General features: G+C 34.8%; 1 protein-coding gene across 3 annotated transcripts in view; it reads left to right on the forward strand.

Annotated features, from left to right (window-relative positions):
* Positions 1-5,234, forward strand: part of LOC134282694 (ATP-dependent DNA helicase Q4-like) — a 98,796-nt gene extending 93,562 nt beyond the window's left edge. For all 3 annotated transcript variants that reach the window (XM_062765100.1, XM_062765102.1, XM_062765101.1), the window contains exon 22: positions 1,711-5,234. In XM_062765100.1, coding sequence (XP_062621084.1) covers positions 1,711-1,947 — 237 coding nt within the window. In that variant the 3' untranslated portion in view covers positions 1,948-5,234. The remainder of the gene's footprint in view (positions 1-1,710) is intronic.
* The last annotated feature ends 9,786 nt before the right edge of the window (positions 5,235-15,020 follow it).

Genomic DNA, 15,020 nt, shown 5'->3' on the forward strand with positions numbered 1-15,020 from the left:
GATTTTTCCGATATATTTCTATATAAAACTTTGATTCCCCATTGTGGCCCCGCCCTTCCCCCGGGGATCATTATTTGAACAATTTAGAATCTACACTATACCAGGATGCTTCCACATAACTTTCAGCTTTTATGGCCCAGTGGTTCTTGAGAAGAAGATTTTCAAAGATTTTTCCTATATATTTCTATGTAAAGCTTTGATTCCCCATTGTGGCCCCGCCCTTCCCCCGGGGGTCATGATTTGAACAATTTAGAATCTACACTATACCAGGATGCTTCCACATAAGTTTCAGCTTTTCTGGCCCAGTGGTTCTTAAGAAGAAGATTTTCAAAGATTTTTCCTATATATTTCTATGTAAAACTTTGATTCCCCATTGTGGCCCCGCCCTTCCCCCGGGGTCATGATTTGAACAATTTAGAATCTACATTATACCAGGATGCTTCCACATATGTTTTAGCTTTTCTGGCCCAGTGGTTCTTAAGAAGAAGATTTTCAAAGATTTTTCCTATATATTTCTATGTAAAACTTTGATTCCCCATTGTGGCCCCGCCCTTCCCCCGGGGGTCATGATTTGAACAATTTAGAATCTACACTATACCAGGATGCTTCCACATAAGTTTCAGCTTTTCTGGCCCAGTGGTTCTTGAGAAGAAGATTTTCAAAGATTTTTCCTATATATTTCTATGTAAAACTTTGATACCCCATTGTGGCCCCGCCCTTCCCCCGGGGGTCATGATTTGAACAATTTAGAATCTACACTACCCCAGGATGCTTCCACCTAAGTTTCAGCTTTACTGGCCCAGTGGTTCTTGAGAAGAAGATTTTTTAATGACCCAACCCTATTTTTGTCTTTTCTTGATTATCTCCCCTTGCGAGGGGATATGTCCCTTCATTTTAACAATTTAAATTACCCTTCATCCAAGGATGCTTTGTACCAAGTTTGGTCAAAATTGGCCCAGTGGTTCTTGAGAAGAAGTCGAAAATGTGAAAAGTTTACAGACGGACGGACGACGGACAAAATGTGATCAGAAAAGCTCACTTGAGCCTTCGGCTCAGGTGAGCTAAAAACATGCTGTTGCTTGAAACTGGAAAGACATTTAGATCAGGTTTAATAAGGAGTTTTGCTTCATATTTCTTTGTCAGAATTGAAAGAATAAGATGGCTAGTGGTCAAAGAAACATTTTTCAATACAGTATCTATCTGATTACAGGTCTGCCTGAAGAGATAGATTTAACTATCAAAAGCTTTCTAGAATATTGGTAATTTGTATTCTGCTAATGAAGTTTTATTAATCTATGAGGAATAATCTCATGATTTTTTTTCTGATTTGCCAGATGCTTCAGGTTAACATTATTAATTTTCCCATTTTTTTGTCATTGAATAAGGAAATAAACTGGAATGAACTGGAACCCAGTTGACCCTTGTTTTATTTTGATTTTCTAACTTACCAGATGCTTGTGGTTAACACGGTCGATAAATCTTTTTAAAAAAATTTCATTGTATAAGGATATGATTTTTGAACCCATTTGACCCTTGTTTTCTCATGATTTTCTGACTTTACCAAATGCTAGAGTTTAAAACTGATAATTCCCTATTTATTTTTTTTTCATTGTATAAGGAGATAAATTCGAACCCACTTGACCTATGTTATCTTCCCTTTATTTCCATTCGAAGCTTATAGAGTATACCTGATCCTCTCCTTTCTTGTAGCCCTCACCACAAGAGGTCGGTCAAGCCATTGCAGACATTCGGCAGCTGGTCTGTGTCCATGGCCATGAACACAGATTTAACGGACGAGCCGTAGCACGCATCTTCCATGGCATCAGCAGCCCCTGCTTTCCTGCTCAGGTTTGGGGACGTGCCCGGCGATTCTGGAGAAGTAACATGAACTTAGACTTCAACTTCCTTGTCAAACTAGCCGTGCAAGAACTTATTAAACTTAAGTAAATGAGTCAGAAATACATTCATGTATATTTATATTGTTTATTTATTTTTAGCTCTACTGGTCAGAGACCAGAAGAGCTTATGCGATAGTAATGCGTCCGGCGTCCGGCCGTCTGTCCGTCTGTCTGTCTGTCTGTCCGTCTGTCTGTAAACAATTTTTCAAAATGCTACTCCTCCTACAGTTTTGGTCTAATTTCAATATAACTTGGCACACAAGTAGACTACACTAAGATACATAATTCTGTGTATCGGTTTTTGATTTCGGTGAACGGTGTTGCCGTGGTTACTAAAAATAGAAATTTCTGTGAAATTCTTTCAAAACGCTACTCCTCTTACAGTTTTGGTCTGATTTTAGTATAACTTGGCACACAAGTAGACTACACTAAGATACATAATTCTGTGTATCGGTTTTTGATTTTGATGAACGGTGTTGCCGTGGTTACTAAAAATAGAAATTTCTGTGAAATTCTTTCAAAATGCTACTCCTCCTACAGTTTTGGTTTGATTTCATTATAACTTGGCACACAAGTAGACTACACTAAGATACATAATTCTTTGTATCGGTTTTTGATTTCGATGAACGGTGTTGCCGTGGTTACTAAAAATAGAAATTTCTGTGAAATTCTTTCAAAATGCTACTCCTCCTACAGTTTTGGTCTGATTTCAGTATTACTTGGCAAACTAGTAGACTACACTAAGATACATAATTCTGTGTATCGGTTTTTGATTTTGATGAACGGTGTTGCCGTGGTTACTAAAAATAGAAATTTCTGTGAAATTCTTTCAAAATGCTACTCCTCCTACAGTTTTGGTTTGATTTCATTATAACTTGGCACACAAGTAGACTACACTAAGATACATAATTCTGTGTATCGGTTTTTGATTTCAATGAACGGTGTTGCCGTGGTTACTAAAAATAGAAATTTCTGTGAAATTCTTTCAAAATGCTACTCCTCCTACAGTTTTGGTCTGATTTCAGTATTACTTGGCAAACTAGTAGACTACACTAAGATACATAATTCTGTGTATCGGTTTTTGATTTTGATGAACGGTGTTGCCGTGGTTACTAAAAATAGAAATTTCTGTGAAATTCTTTCAAAATGCTACTCCTCCTACAGTTTTGGTCTGATTTCATTATAACTTGGCACACAAGTAGACTACACTAAGATACATAATTCTGTGTATCGGTTTTTGATTTCGATGAACGGTGTTGCCGTGGTTACTAAAAATAGAAATTTCTGTGAAATTCTTTCAAAATGCTACTCCTCCTACAGTTTTGGTCTGATTTCAGTATTACTTGGCAAACTAGTAGAATACACTAAGATACATAATTCTGTATATCGGTTTTTGATTTTGATGAACGGTGTTGCCGTGGTTACTAAAAATAGAAATTTCTGTGAAATTCTTTCAAAATGCTACTCCTCCTACAGTTTTGGTTTGATTTCATTATAACTTGGCACACAAGTAGAATACACTAAGATACATAATTCTGTTTATCGGTTTTTGATTTCGATGAACGGTGTTGCCGTGGTTACTAAAAATAGAAATTTCTGTGAAATTCTTTCAAAATGCTACTCCTCCTACAGTTTTGGTCTGATTTCATTATAACTTGGCACACAAGTAGAATACACTAAGATACATAATTCTGTTTATCGGTTTTTGATTTCGATGAACGGTGTTGCCGTGGTTACTAAAAATAGAAATTTCTGTGAAATTCTTTCAAAATGCTACTCCTCCTACAGTTTTGGTCTGATTTCAGTATTACTTGGCAAACTAGTAGAATACACTAAGATACATAATTCTGTGTATCGGTTTTTGATTTTGATGAACGGTGTTGCCGTGGTTACTAAAAATAGAAATTTCTGTGAAATTCTTTCAAAATGCTACTCCTCCTACAGTTTTGGTTTGATTTCATTATAACTTGGCACACAAGTAGAATACACTAAGATACATAATTCTTTGTATCGGTTTTTGATTTCGAGGAACGGTGTTGCCGTGGTTACTAAAAATAGAAATGTCTGTAAAATTGTTTCAAAATGCTACTCCTCCTACAGTTTTGGTCTGATTTCAGTATAACTTGGCACACAAGTAGACTACACTAAGAACATAAAGAGACTTTATCAACGATCATTATTCTATTTAGTTTCAAATCCCAGCTGCTTAAGTACTTTTCTCTTCCTTTGCTATAAGTTCAAACCAGTAGAGCTTCAGTCTCGACAGAGACTTCTGGTTTTTATCTTTAGTTAGTATATCATATGATGTTATATATGTGATATTTTCAATGTAATTTACTAGTGTATTATAATTTTATAACAGTTATAAAATTATGTTGTAATAATTACAGGGACAGAATTGGCATATATAGTAGATTGATTTGGTATGAGGAGGTTAAATATTAACATATACATGTACATTGGTTATAATAAATTAGTATAGACATATTAATAGTATTCCATCTTTTTGAAACAATGTACATATAAGGCCATAAAAAATTAAATTCTTGGTTCTCAGGCCCTCCCTCATCTCTTCCAAGGGTGCCTCATTGACCCATTTTATTGCAAAATCAATAAAATTAAAACAAAAAATCACCTCCTTCATCATTTTTTGAGGTTTTGTACAATGTAAAAAGAAGCTGCCTCATCATGTTTTGGGGGCAATAAAAAAGTAAAAATAAAAATGCCTCCCTCCTTCATCATATTTCTTGAAAAAAGGCCTGAAAACCAAGGAATTAACTTTGCATGGCCTAAACCAAAAACATGGATTTTGTTTTCCTTTATCATATGGATAGAGTCATTTTCCAATGAAAGTAAAACATGGTTATATTGAATTATATATTTAATTTTCTATTCATTACTAATTAATTGATTAAAATACCCATGGACCAGTGAAGTACCTGACTAAAACCAGTTCAAATGACAGCTAGGTGTGTACTTAACTATCTGTATTGTACAGTTTTGATTCAGCTGGGGTAGTATGCTGATGTGTATGTGTGTGTGGAATAATGATGATGATCCATTTACATGTGCTTTATTAAAATTTGCTTCTTTTTCTCCACTCACTTGACTGTGTATACAGTAAAACTCGGCTAGAGCGAAGTCCTGGGGACCTATGAATTTAATTCGCTAAATCCGTAATTCGTTATATCCATACAACGAATTCGTATAACCATTATAGCGAATTCGCACTATGCATGTTTTCTTTCAAGTATTACTACCAACTATGTTAGTGAAGCAAATATAAGAAAACATATCTTTGATAACTAAGGTTTTCTTATGAATTGAGTTTTGTATACAAATGCTAAAAGGAAATAAAGTTCAGTTTATCTTTTTTTTATAATCTTTGAAAGTTTGTTATAAAAGATGTAAATTTCATTATATTCAAACTCAACGGGACTCAAAATCGGTTCGCTATATCCGTAAATTCGTTATATCAGAGTTCGTTATAACCGTAAAATTTTACGAAGATTTGTTAAGAATTTTGCCGGGGACCTCGAAAAACTTCGCTATATCCGTGAATTCGCTATATCCGTGTTCGTACTAAATGAGTTTTACTGTATTTTCTAATTTATACTGTATGCAGATGAAGTAATATATTTTTTTTATGGATATTACTTTTTCTGATAGAAAATTATGCTCGTAAAATACTTCATTCATTTTGTTGTACAGGTTGGTGACTGAATAGAACTGTATTACAAATGCTGGCAATAAGATCTACATACATGCATGATTCTGTACATTCCTCTATATTTTATATTTTGTTGTGGTCATTGTTGCTAAAATAATTTCACTATGTGTTTATAGTGTTTCATTTAATGAAAACTAAGAAAATTGACCTTGATGAGCCTGTTAAACTGATTGCAACTTATTCAAGTGAGGTATGAAGAACCAGTTTTTAATATGTCATTAGTCTAGAATTCAAAAGTTGTTCTAAGACATTTTTTTTTTCATTTTCCTTTGTTGCTTAAAATTTCAGGCCAGTGGACATGCAATAAGTTGTAAACCAGAACTTTTTAGATGCTTATATAATTATTCCTGTAGATTAATTGATTTATAAAATCACATATCAGATAAACTTGCATTCGGCTGTTTAACTAAGGCAATACATTTAATTTGATGAAGGAGAGAATATTTAATGGAAAGTCTTCATCAGCTTATATATGTATTTTTGTAGTTTATTCATGTCATTATAATTTATTTTTTCAGTTATATATAAAGTAGAAAGTTTTTTTGTTGCTACTTAAGTTGCAAAAAAAAAAAATTAAAAATTTTGAGTTAAATATGTTTTTGTATAGATTTTAGCCTAATTCTTATCTTTCACCCTTAAGTTGACCTTGGAAAAATCATTAAAAAACTTTCTGTCCTTTGAAAAAATCAATTAAAACAATTCAATAGCCTTTTTAAAAAAGAGACAGTTTATGACATCTATGCATATAAGACTGGTAATTTTGACCATTTACATACAATTATAACTTTTATTTTTGCATAATAATTGCCCTGAGAGAAGATAATGTCCAAGGACTAAATCTACATCTGCACGTGTGATGTAACTTTGACAAGCATGTTTGACTATAATGATCAATATCAGTTTCCCATTTGCCTGATGAATCTGAGGTTGACAGCTAGCTCAGGAGGGAACGTCCTCAGAAATCAAGCTTTGACAGAGAGCAAAAGGACGGAAAGGTTATTAATTAATTCTGCCTTCTCCTGAGCTGCTTAGAAGCTTAATACTGGCAGAGTATTAAAAGGTATGCTGTACATTTGTAGAAAACAATCTTTTTAGCTCACCTGAGCCGAAGGCTCAAGTGAGCTTTTCTGATCACATTTTGTCCGTCGTCCGTCTGTCTGTCCGTCTGTAAACTTTTCACATTTTCGACTTCTTCTCAAGAACCACTGGGCCAATTTTGACCAAACTTGGTACAAAGCATCCTTGGGTGAAGGGGAATTTAAATTGTTAAAATGAAGGGACATATCCCCTCGCAAGGGGAGATAATCAAGAAAAGACAAAAATAGGGTTGGGTCATTAAAAAATCTTCTTCTCAAGAACCACTGGGCCAATAAAGCTGAAACTTATGTGGAAGCATCCTGGGGTAGTGTAGATTCTATATTGTTCAACTCATGACCCCCGGGGAAAGGGCGGGGCCACAATGGGGAATCAAAGTTTTATATAGAAATATATAGGAAAAATCTTTGAAAATCTTCTTCTCAAGAACCACTGGGCCAGAAAAGCTGAAACTTATGTGGAAGCATCCTGGTATAGTGTAGATTCTAAATTGTTCAAATCATGACCCCCGGGGGAAGGGCGGGGCCACAATGGGGAATCAAAGTTTTACATAGAAATATATCGGAAAAATCTTTGAAAATCTTCTTCTCAAGAACCACTGGGCCAGAAAAGCTGAAACTTATGTGGAAGCATCCTGGTATAGTGTAGATTCTAAATTGTTCACATCATGACCCCCGGCGGAAGGGCGGGGCCACAATGGGGAATCAAAGTTTTATATAGAAATATATAGGAAAAATCTTTGAAAATCTTCTTCTCAAGAACCACTGGGCCAGAAAAAGTGAAGCTTATGTGGAAGCATTCTGGGGTAGTGTAAATTCTAAATTGTAGGAATCGTGACCCCCGGGGGAAGGGCGGGGCCATTATAAGGAAACAAAGTTTTACATAGAAATATATAGGAAAAATCTTTGAAAATCTTCTTCTCAGGAACCACTGGGCCAAAAAAGCTGAAACATATGTGCCCATGGAAGGATCATGGGGTAGTGTAGATTTCAAAATGTCTAAATTATGATCAGTGGGGTAGGGTGGGGATGCATTATGTATAACAAGGGGGAAATCTGGTAAAGAACAGAATGGTCAAAGTTTCTCAGGTGAGCGATGTGGCCCATGGGCCTCTTGTTCCATTTGATATATTGATGTACCAGGAAACTTCTCTGATACTTATTTAAAAAAACGCTTGAAAACCAGAGATTATTGATTTAAAAATCACATTCATTTACATATGCAAATTATTTAATTAAATAAAATTTAAAACTATCAAAATACATGATAACAAGTCAACTTTTTTTATACATTACTTGTGACTGATTCTACATTCTACTTTTTCTTTTACAATACCACAAATTGATGTTGCTAAAAGTAAGCTAATTTCTAAGAAAACCAGATATTTATTTTTTCTTGTAACATGGTAGTTCCACTGCCCTTTTTAGGGCTAGCTTTAGGTCATATCCAATTGCAACCCATCACCTCTACCCAAATTGAAATGAGCTATGGTCGGAGTTGAAATTCAATGGAAGCCCTCTTCTGTTGATGACTGACATATTTCTCCAGCTGGAAAATCCTGAATAATTAAATAAAAGGCTAAATAAATTGATCACCAGTGTTTATTGAACATTGCCATTTTTTATAATTTCTAAATTAGTGGCAAAATGTTAATTCCTTTCTCAAAGCTTTGGGCTCAGATCCCAACTGGACAAAGAACTTGATTCGGTTATAACCAATATTTGCCCCCCAAATAAAACTTTGATGGAGAAACCTAAAATTGGCTCTATTAAATTTTAAAGAAAACTGTCACTAATAAGCACAAACATTCTTCAACCACCATATGTGAACTCGAATATGAAGTATTTTAAATATATGATAAATAGAATACTACATACTAAAATCCATATCATATGTCACATCAGCCCTCGATATTTTGAGTAAAAATCACCGAGCGCATGTCTGATCAGCTCAATATTTTGATATAATGTGTAGAGTGATAATATCAATGAAATATGTAAATATTGTTCCTGAGCAAACTTGCGCTCTATAAATTTTAAAGCTAAAATTGTTGAAATTTTGTCCATTTTGTCCTCTTTCTAAAAAAAAAATGATATAAAATCGGACTTGTTTGTGACGTAATAAAAACAAAATTGTCAATAAACTAATTTGAAACTATAATATGTTCTGTTAATTTATATTTCTTATAAAATTTATAGAATTCAGTACATTTCAAGAATTTTTCAAAATTTAACTTGTGTGGGGGCAAAGATATGCAGTATACCGCATATAGTTCTTTGCTAATGCACCACGTGTTATTTTCATTTGTCAGTTGAAAGTTTTTCCTCATCGACAATAGAAACCTTCCCAATAGAGTGACGTTACAGATGTCGTGGTGTCATGTCAAGGCCCTTTAATGACCCTTTTCCTTGGAAACCAATTTCCTGATGTGTACTACGCACAATTTTTGTTAGAAAGACAATTACATTGTATATATAAAATACGTGATTGATTAGCATTAATGGTCGACGAGGTTTCAACAGATGCAGTGTCCAGTCAAAAAATCAAAAAATACATATGTGCGGCAATCTTTCATTTCACCCACTGCATTCACGCTCATATCGAGTTAACCCAACTTCCGGTTGTCCCAATTTTATTGTGAAACAATCTTCAGATGAGTACTTAGTGCTCTGGTTATCATGGAAAACATTTTTGTTTGTTAATCTATTTGCAATAAAGTACGGAAACAACAAACAGTATTCAAGCTCAAAGTTCATTTAAACAACACAAACCGGGGGCAGAGCAAAACATGAGAGGGGCGGGATCAGGTGCCATGGGGTAGTAAGCATTCCTTCCGACAGGGCAGTTATATATTCCTTGTCATGAGACTTGAAATCTTTATTTCAGTAATTTGTTGGCGAATATCTGACGTAAATTTGTAGAGTTTTAAGTAATCGCGTTCATCATAAAGTTTTGTTCTTAATTTGGTTACCATGAACGTGTTTCAGTAAAATATCATGTAATTAATTTTGTCACAACAGACGAAGATGTTGAGTCAGCCCTGGAATTCCATGATGCCATGCGTATGTATTATCCAAGTTTTATTATCAAACGTACGTGTAACTTATATAAGCAATAGTAAACTAAAGATTGAGTTGGTAGAACGAGTTTTCATGACTTAATTAATATAGTGTAATTTAACATTGTCATGTAGAAAAGAATATGACCTGTAGAACAACTTTTCTTTATTATCGGCAATGCGTATTGGTACACAAAGTTTATAATTATGTTCCCCAAACGGAGTTTGGGAACATATTGTTTTTACTCTGTTTCTTATTATGTTCCCCAAACGAAGTTGGGGAACATATTGTTTTTACTCTGTTTCTTATTATGTTCCCCAAACGAAGTTGGGGAACATATTGTTTTTACTCTGTTTCTTATTATGTTCCCCAAACGAAGTTGGGGAACATATTGTTTTTACTCTGTTTCTTATTATTATTATTATTTTTCTTCTTCCTGGGTACTTATTTGTCCGGGAGTGATCTTGTAAACTACACATCCGACTTAGGTAAAACCTTTTTAGGGTTAGTAGGCATGTTATGTAGATTTGCGGAACGAAGGTCATTTTGCGCGCACGTGCTTGCAAGAGCGTGCACGTGCAACATGTGAAATGACCGATTTTATTGATATAGGCGTAACTTTTTACATTTTTGATAAAATGCTTTGAAACTCATAATATAAGGATATATTAGTAGCATAGACAATATGACATGGTCAAAATTGCAAGATCTCACGCGCATGCACGTGCACTTCGCTCTGATTGGCTGAAACTAAAGTCTCTATATCTTTCTTGTTTTTGGACGAAATCCCTTGAAATTTTGAACATAGCCATACAGTAGGATATCCTACAACATGATATATAGCAATTATCATGAAAACACGTGCATGCACGTGCGCTGCAATCTGATTGGCTTAAACTTTAAACAGCTATAACTCCCTTGGTTTTCAACCAAACGGGGTGGGATTTAGAATATAGATAGATGTAATAGACTTCTACAAGAAGGTATGGTCACCATGCTCATGTATGCACGTGCGTGCACGTGAAATGAGTAAAATAAAAAATACACTTGAATGGGCGTATTTTTTAATACTTTTGGATTAAATACTTTAATATTTAGTATATTAAAATATATAGATTGTGTAGACAATATGATATGGTCATTACGCACATGCATTCACACGCGCGCGCGTGCAATGCTAAAATTTGAATGAACTTGGTACACTTCTGGGTAAACGTTGTTAAAGTCTCAAATGCGTAGAGTTTGTCTTATTTAATAATTCTTACAGGGGATATGGCACCAAAAGGGAGTTGGGGAGCGTTTGGGGAACATCTGTAACGGTCCCCGTTACAATTAGCACTAGTTATTATTATTTTTCTTCTTCTTCTTCTTCCCGGGTACTTTTTTGTCCGGGAGTGATCTTGTAAACTACACATCCGACTTAGGTAAAACCTTTTTAGGGTTAGTAGGTATGTTATGTAGAATTGCGGAACGAAGGTCATTTTGCGCGCACGTGCTTGCAAGAGCGTGCACGTGCAACACGTGAAATGACCGATTTAATTGATATAAGCGTAACTTTTAAAATTTTTGATGAAATGCTTTAAAACTTATAATTATAAGAATATATTAGTAGCATAGACAATGTAACATGGTAAAAATAGCAAGATTTCACGCGCATACACGTGCGCTTCGCTCTGATTGGCTGAAACTAAAGTCTCAATATCTTTCTTGTTTTTTGACGAAATCCTTTGAAATTTTGAACATAACCCTGCATTAGGATATCATACAACCTGAAATATAGCAATTATCATGAAAACACGTGCATGCACGTGCGCTGCAATCTGATTGGCTTAAACTTTAAATAGCTATAACTCCCTTGGTTTTCAACCAAACAGGAAGGGATTTGGAACATAGATAGATATAATGGACTTCTACAAGAAGGTATGGTAAACATGCACATGCATACACGTGCGTGTATGTACGCTGCAATCTGATTGGCTGAAACTTTAAACAGCTATAACTCCCTTGGTTTTCAACCAAACGGGGTGGGATTTAAAACATAGATAGATGTAATGGACTTCTACAAGAAGATATGGTCACCATGCTCATGTATGCAGGTGCATGCACGTGAAATGAGCAAAATCATAAATACACTTGAATAAGCGTATTTTTTAATACTTTTGGATTTAATGCTTAAATATTTGGTATATTTAGTATATTAAAATATATAGATTGTGTAGACAAGATGATATGGTCATTACGCACATGCATTCACATGCGCACGCGTGCAATGCTAAAATTTGAATGAACTTGGTACACTTCTGGGTAAACGTTGTTAAAGTCTCAAATGCATAGAGTTTGTCTTATTTAATGAAGCTTACAGGGAATATGGCACCAAAAGGGAGTTGGGGAGCGTTTGGGGAACATCTGTAACGGTCCCCGTTACAATTAGCACTAGTTATTATTATTCTTATTATTTTTCTTCCTGGGAAAATTTTGTCCGCGAGTGATCTTGTAAACTACACATCAGACTAAGGTGAAATGTTTTTAGGGTCAGTAGACATGTAATGTAGATTTGCGGAACGAAGGTCATTTTGCGCGCACGTGCTTGCAAGAGCGTGCACGTGCAACATGATAAATGACCGATTTAGTTGATATAGATGTAACTTTTTAAATTTTTGATGAAATGCTTTAGAACTCATGATATAAGGATACATTAGTAGCATAGACAATATAACATGGTCAAAATAGCAAGATCTCACGCGCATGCACGTGCGATGCACTTTGATTGGCTGAAACAAAAATCTCAATATCTTTTTTGTTTTTTGACGAAATGCTTTGAAATTTTGAACATAGCCATGCATTAGAATATCCTACAATATGATATATAGCAATTGTCATGAAAACACGTGCATGCACGTGCGCTGCAATCTGATTGGCTTAAACTTGAAATAGCTATAACTCATTTGGTTTTCAACCAAAGAGGATAGGATTTGAAACATAGATAGATATAATGAACTACTACAAGAAGGTATGGTCAACATGCACATGGATACACGTCAGTGTACGTGCGCTGCAATCTGATTGGCTGAAACTTTAAACAGCTATAACTCCCTTGGTTTTCAACCATATGGGGTGGGATTTAGAACATAGATAGATGTAATGGACTTCTACAAGAAGATATGGTCACCGTGCTCATGTATGCACGTGCGTGCACGTGAAATGAACAAAATCAAAAATACACTTGAATGAGCGTATTTTTTATTACTTTTGGATTAAATACTTTAATTTTTAGTATATTAAAGTATATGGATTGTGTAGACAAAATGATATGGTCATTACGCACAGGCATTCGCATACGCACGCAAGCAATGCTAAAATTTGAATGAACTTCGTACACTTCCGGGTATATGTTGTTAAAGTCTCAAATACATAGAGTTTGTCTTATTTAATGAAGCTTACAGGTAATATGGCACAAAAAGAGAGTTGGGGGAGCGTTTGGGGAACATCTGTAACGGTCCCCGTTACAATTAGCACTAGTTATTATGTTCCCCAAACGGAGTTTGGGAACATATTGTTTTTACTCGGTTTCTTATTATGTTCCCCAAACGAAGTTTGGGAACATATTGTTTTTACTTTTTCTGAATTTTTTCTTTGTTCTCCGGTACTTTTTTGTCCGCGAGTGTTCTCGTAAACTACTCATCCGATCTAGGTGAAACCTTTTTAGGGTCACTAGGTATGTTATGTAGATGTGCGGAACGAAGGTCATTTTGCGCGCACGTGCGTGCAGGTGCGCGCACGTGTAACACTTGAAATGACCAATATAATAGATTTAGCCGTAACTTTTTAAATATTGGATGAAATGCTTTGAAACTCATAATATAAGGATATAATAGTAGTATAGGCATGATGACATGGTCAAAATAGCAAGATCTCACGCGCATGCAGGTGCCCTTCGCTGCGATTGGCTGAAACTTAAAGTCTAAATATCTATTTTGTTTTCTGACAAAATCCTTTGAAATTTTGAACATAGTCTTACATTATGAAGATCTACAGCATGATATATAAGAATAATCATGAACGCACGCACATGCACGTGTGCTGCAATCTGATTGGCTAAAACTTTAAATGCCTACAACTTTCTTGGTTCTCAATAATACAGGGTGAAATTTCAAATATGAATAGATATAATGATTGCCTACATTATACTACTATCAAAAGTAAATACATGGACGTGCATGCACATGCGACCGCACACAATGTATTAAAAGACAGTATACTTGAGTGTTTGATGTTCATGCAGAATTAAGAACTTTTAAATGTCAAGACATGTAACATACTGAAGCATGCAGATCTTTTTACCCTTGACCTTGAAACTTAGGTCAAGGTCACTGGTAACCTGAATAAAATGTTGATATTAACTATTTACCAAAATCACCTTGACCTATGAACTTGAAATCGACCTTAACCTTTGTCCTTGACCCAAGGGTAAAAAAGAAACATGAAGTACATGTACATGTATCTAGAAACACCTTTCAGAGTTTATTTCGGTTGACAGGTTAGAAGTTAAAGAGATGGTGGTTTTTAATGACCTTGACCTTTCATCCAAATGTCACAATCAATCTTAAGTTCTTGGAATAAGATACAAGATTCAACTCCAACGTTAAATAGGTTAAGAATAAAAATAACCCCCCTCCCCACCCCCCCCCCCCCCACACACACACAAATCAAATTAATGGCAACGTAGAGAATCACTGTTAAACTCAAATAACACCTCGGACCCACAAAAAATTTCAGGAAAACTGCAGAAAAGAGCACGAGGAAAGTGTATTAAAATATTTCATTTGAGTTTCCAAAGTATATAGAAATTATTAATTTATACAGAAAAAATTACAAATCCTGTCGTGTTTAAAATTAAAGTGCAGATGACCAAAGTTGGCATATAAGCCTTTTATAGCCTATTTATTCAGATGTCGTTAATAGCATTCGATTCTACTGATTTGAAATAATATTTTAATACCAAGCATCCTTTGTTTTATTTACCTTTGAAATTTATTTGAATTTTTTTTTAGAATTACGCAATCCCCAGAAATAGCGATTTTCGGTATATTAAAAATCAATATACATGTACGCTCCTTCGTAAAATAATCAGATATTTGCATTCATGAAAAAAATATTAATAAGAAGGTGTTAAACAATATAGGTCACATTAGCTGACACGAATGTCTTTTTAAACATCTCTTGTAAAACCCAGAGAGT

The sequence above is a fragment of the Saccostrea cucullata genome, unplaced genomic scaffold (genome assembly GCF_032062105.1).
Source record: "Saccostrea cucullata isolate Sc308-1 unplaced genomic scaffold, CSIRO_AGI_Scuc_v1 ctg183, whole genome shotgun sequence".
Lineage (NCBI taxonomy): Eukaryota > Metazoa > Mollusca > Bivalvia > Ostreida > Ostreidae > Saccostrea > Saccostrea cuccullata.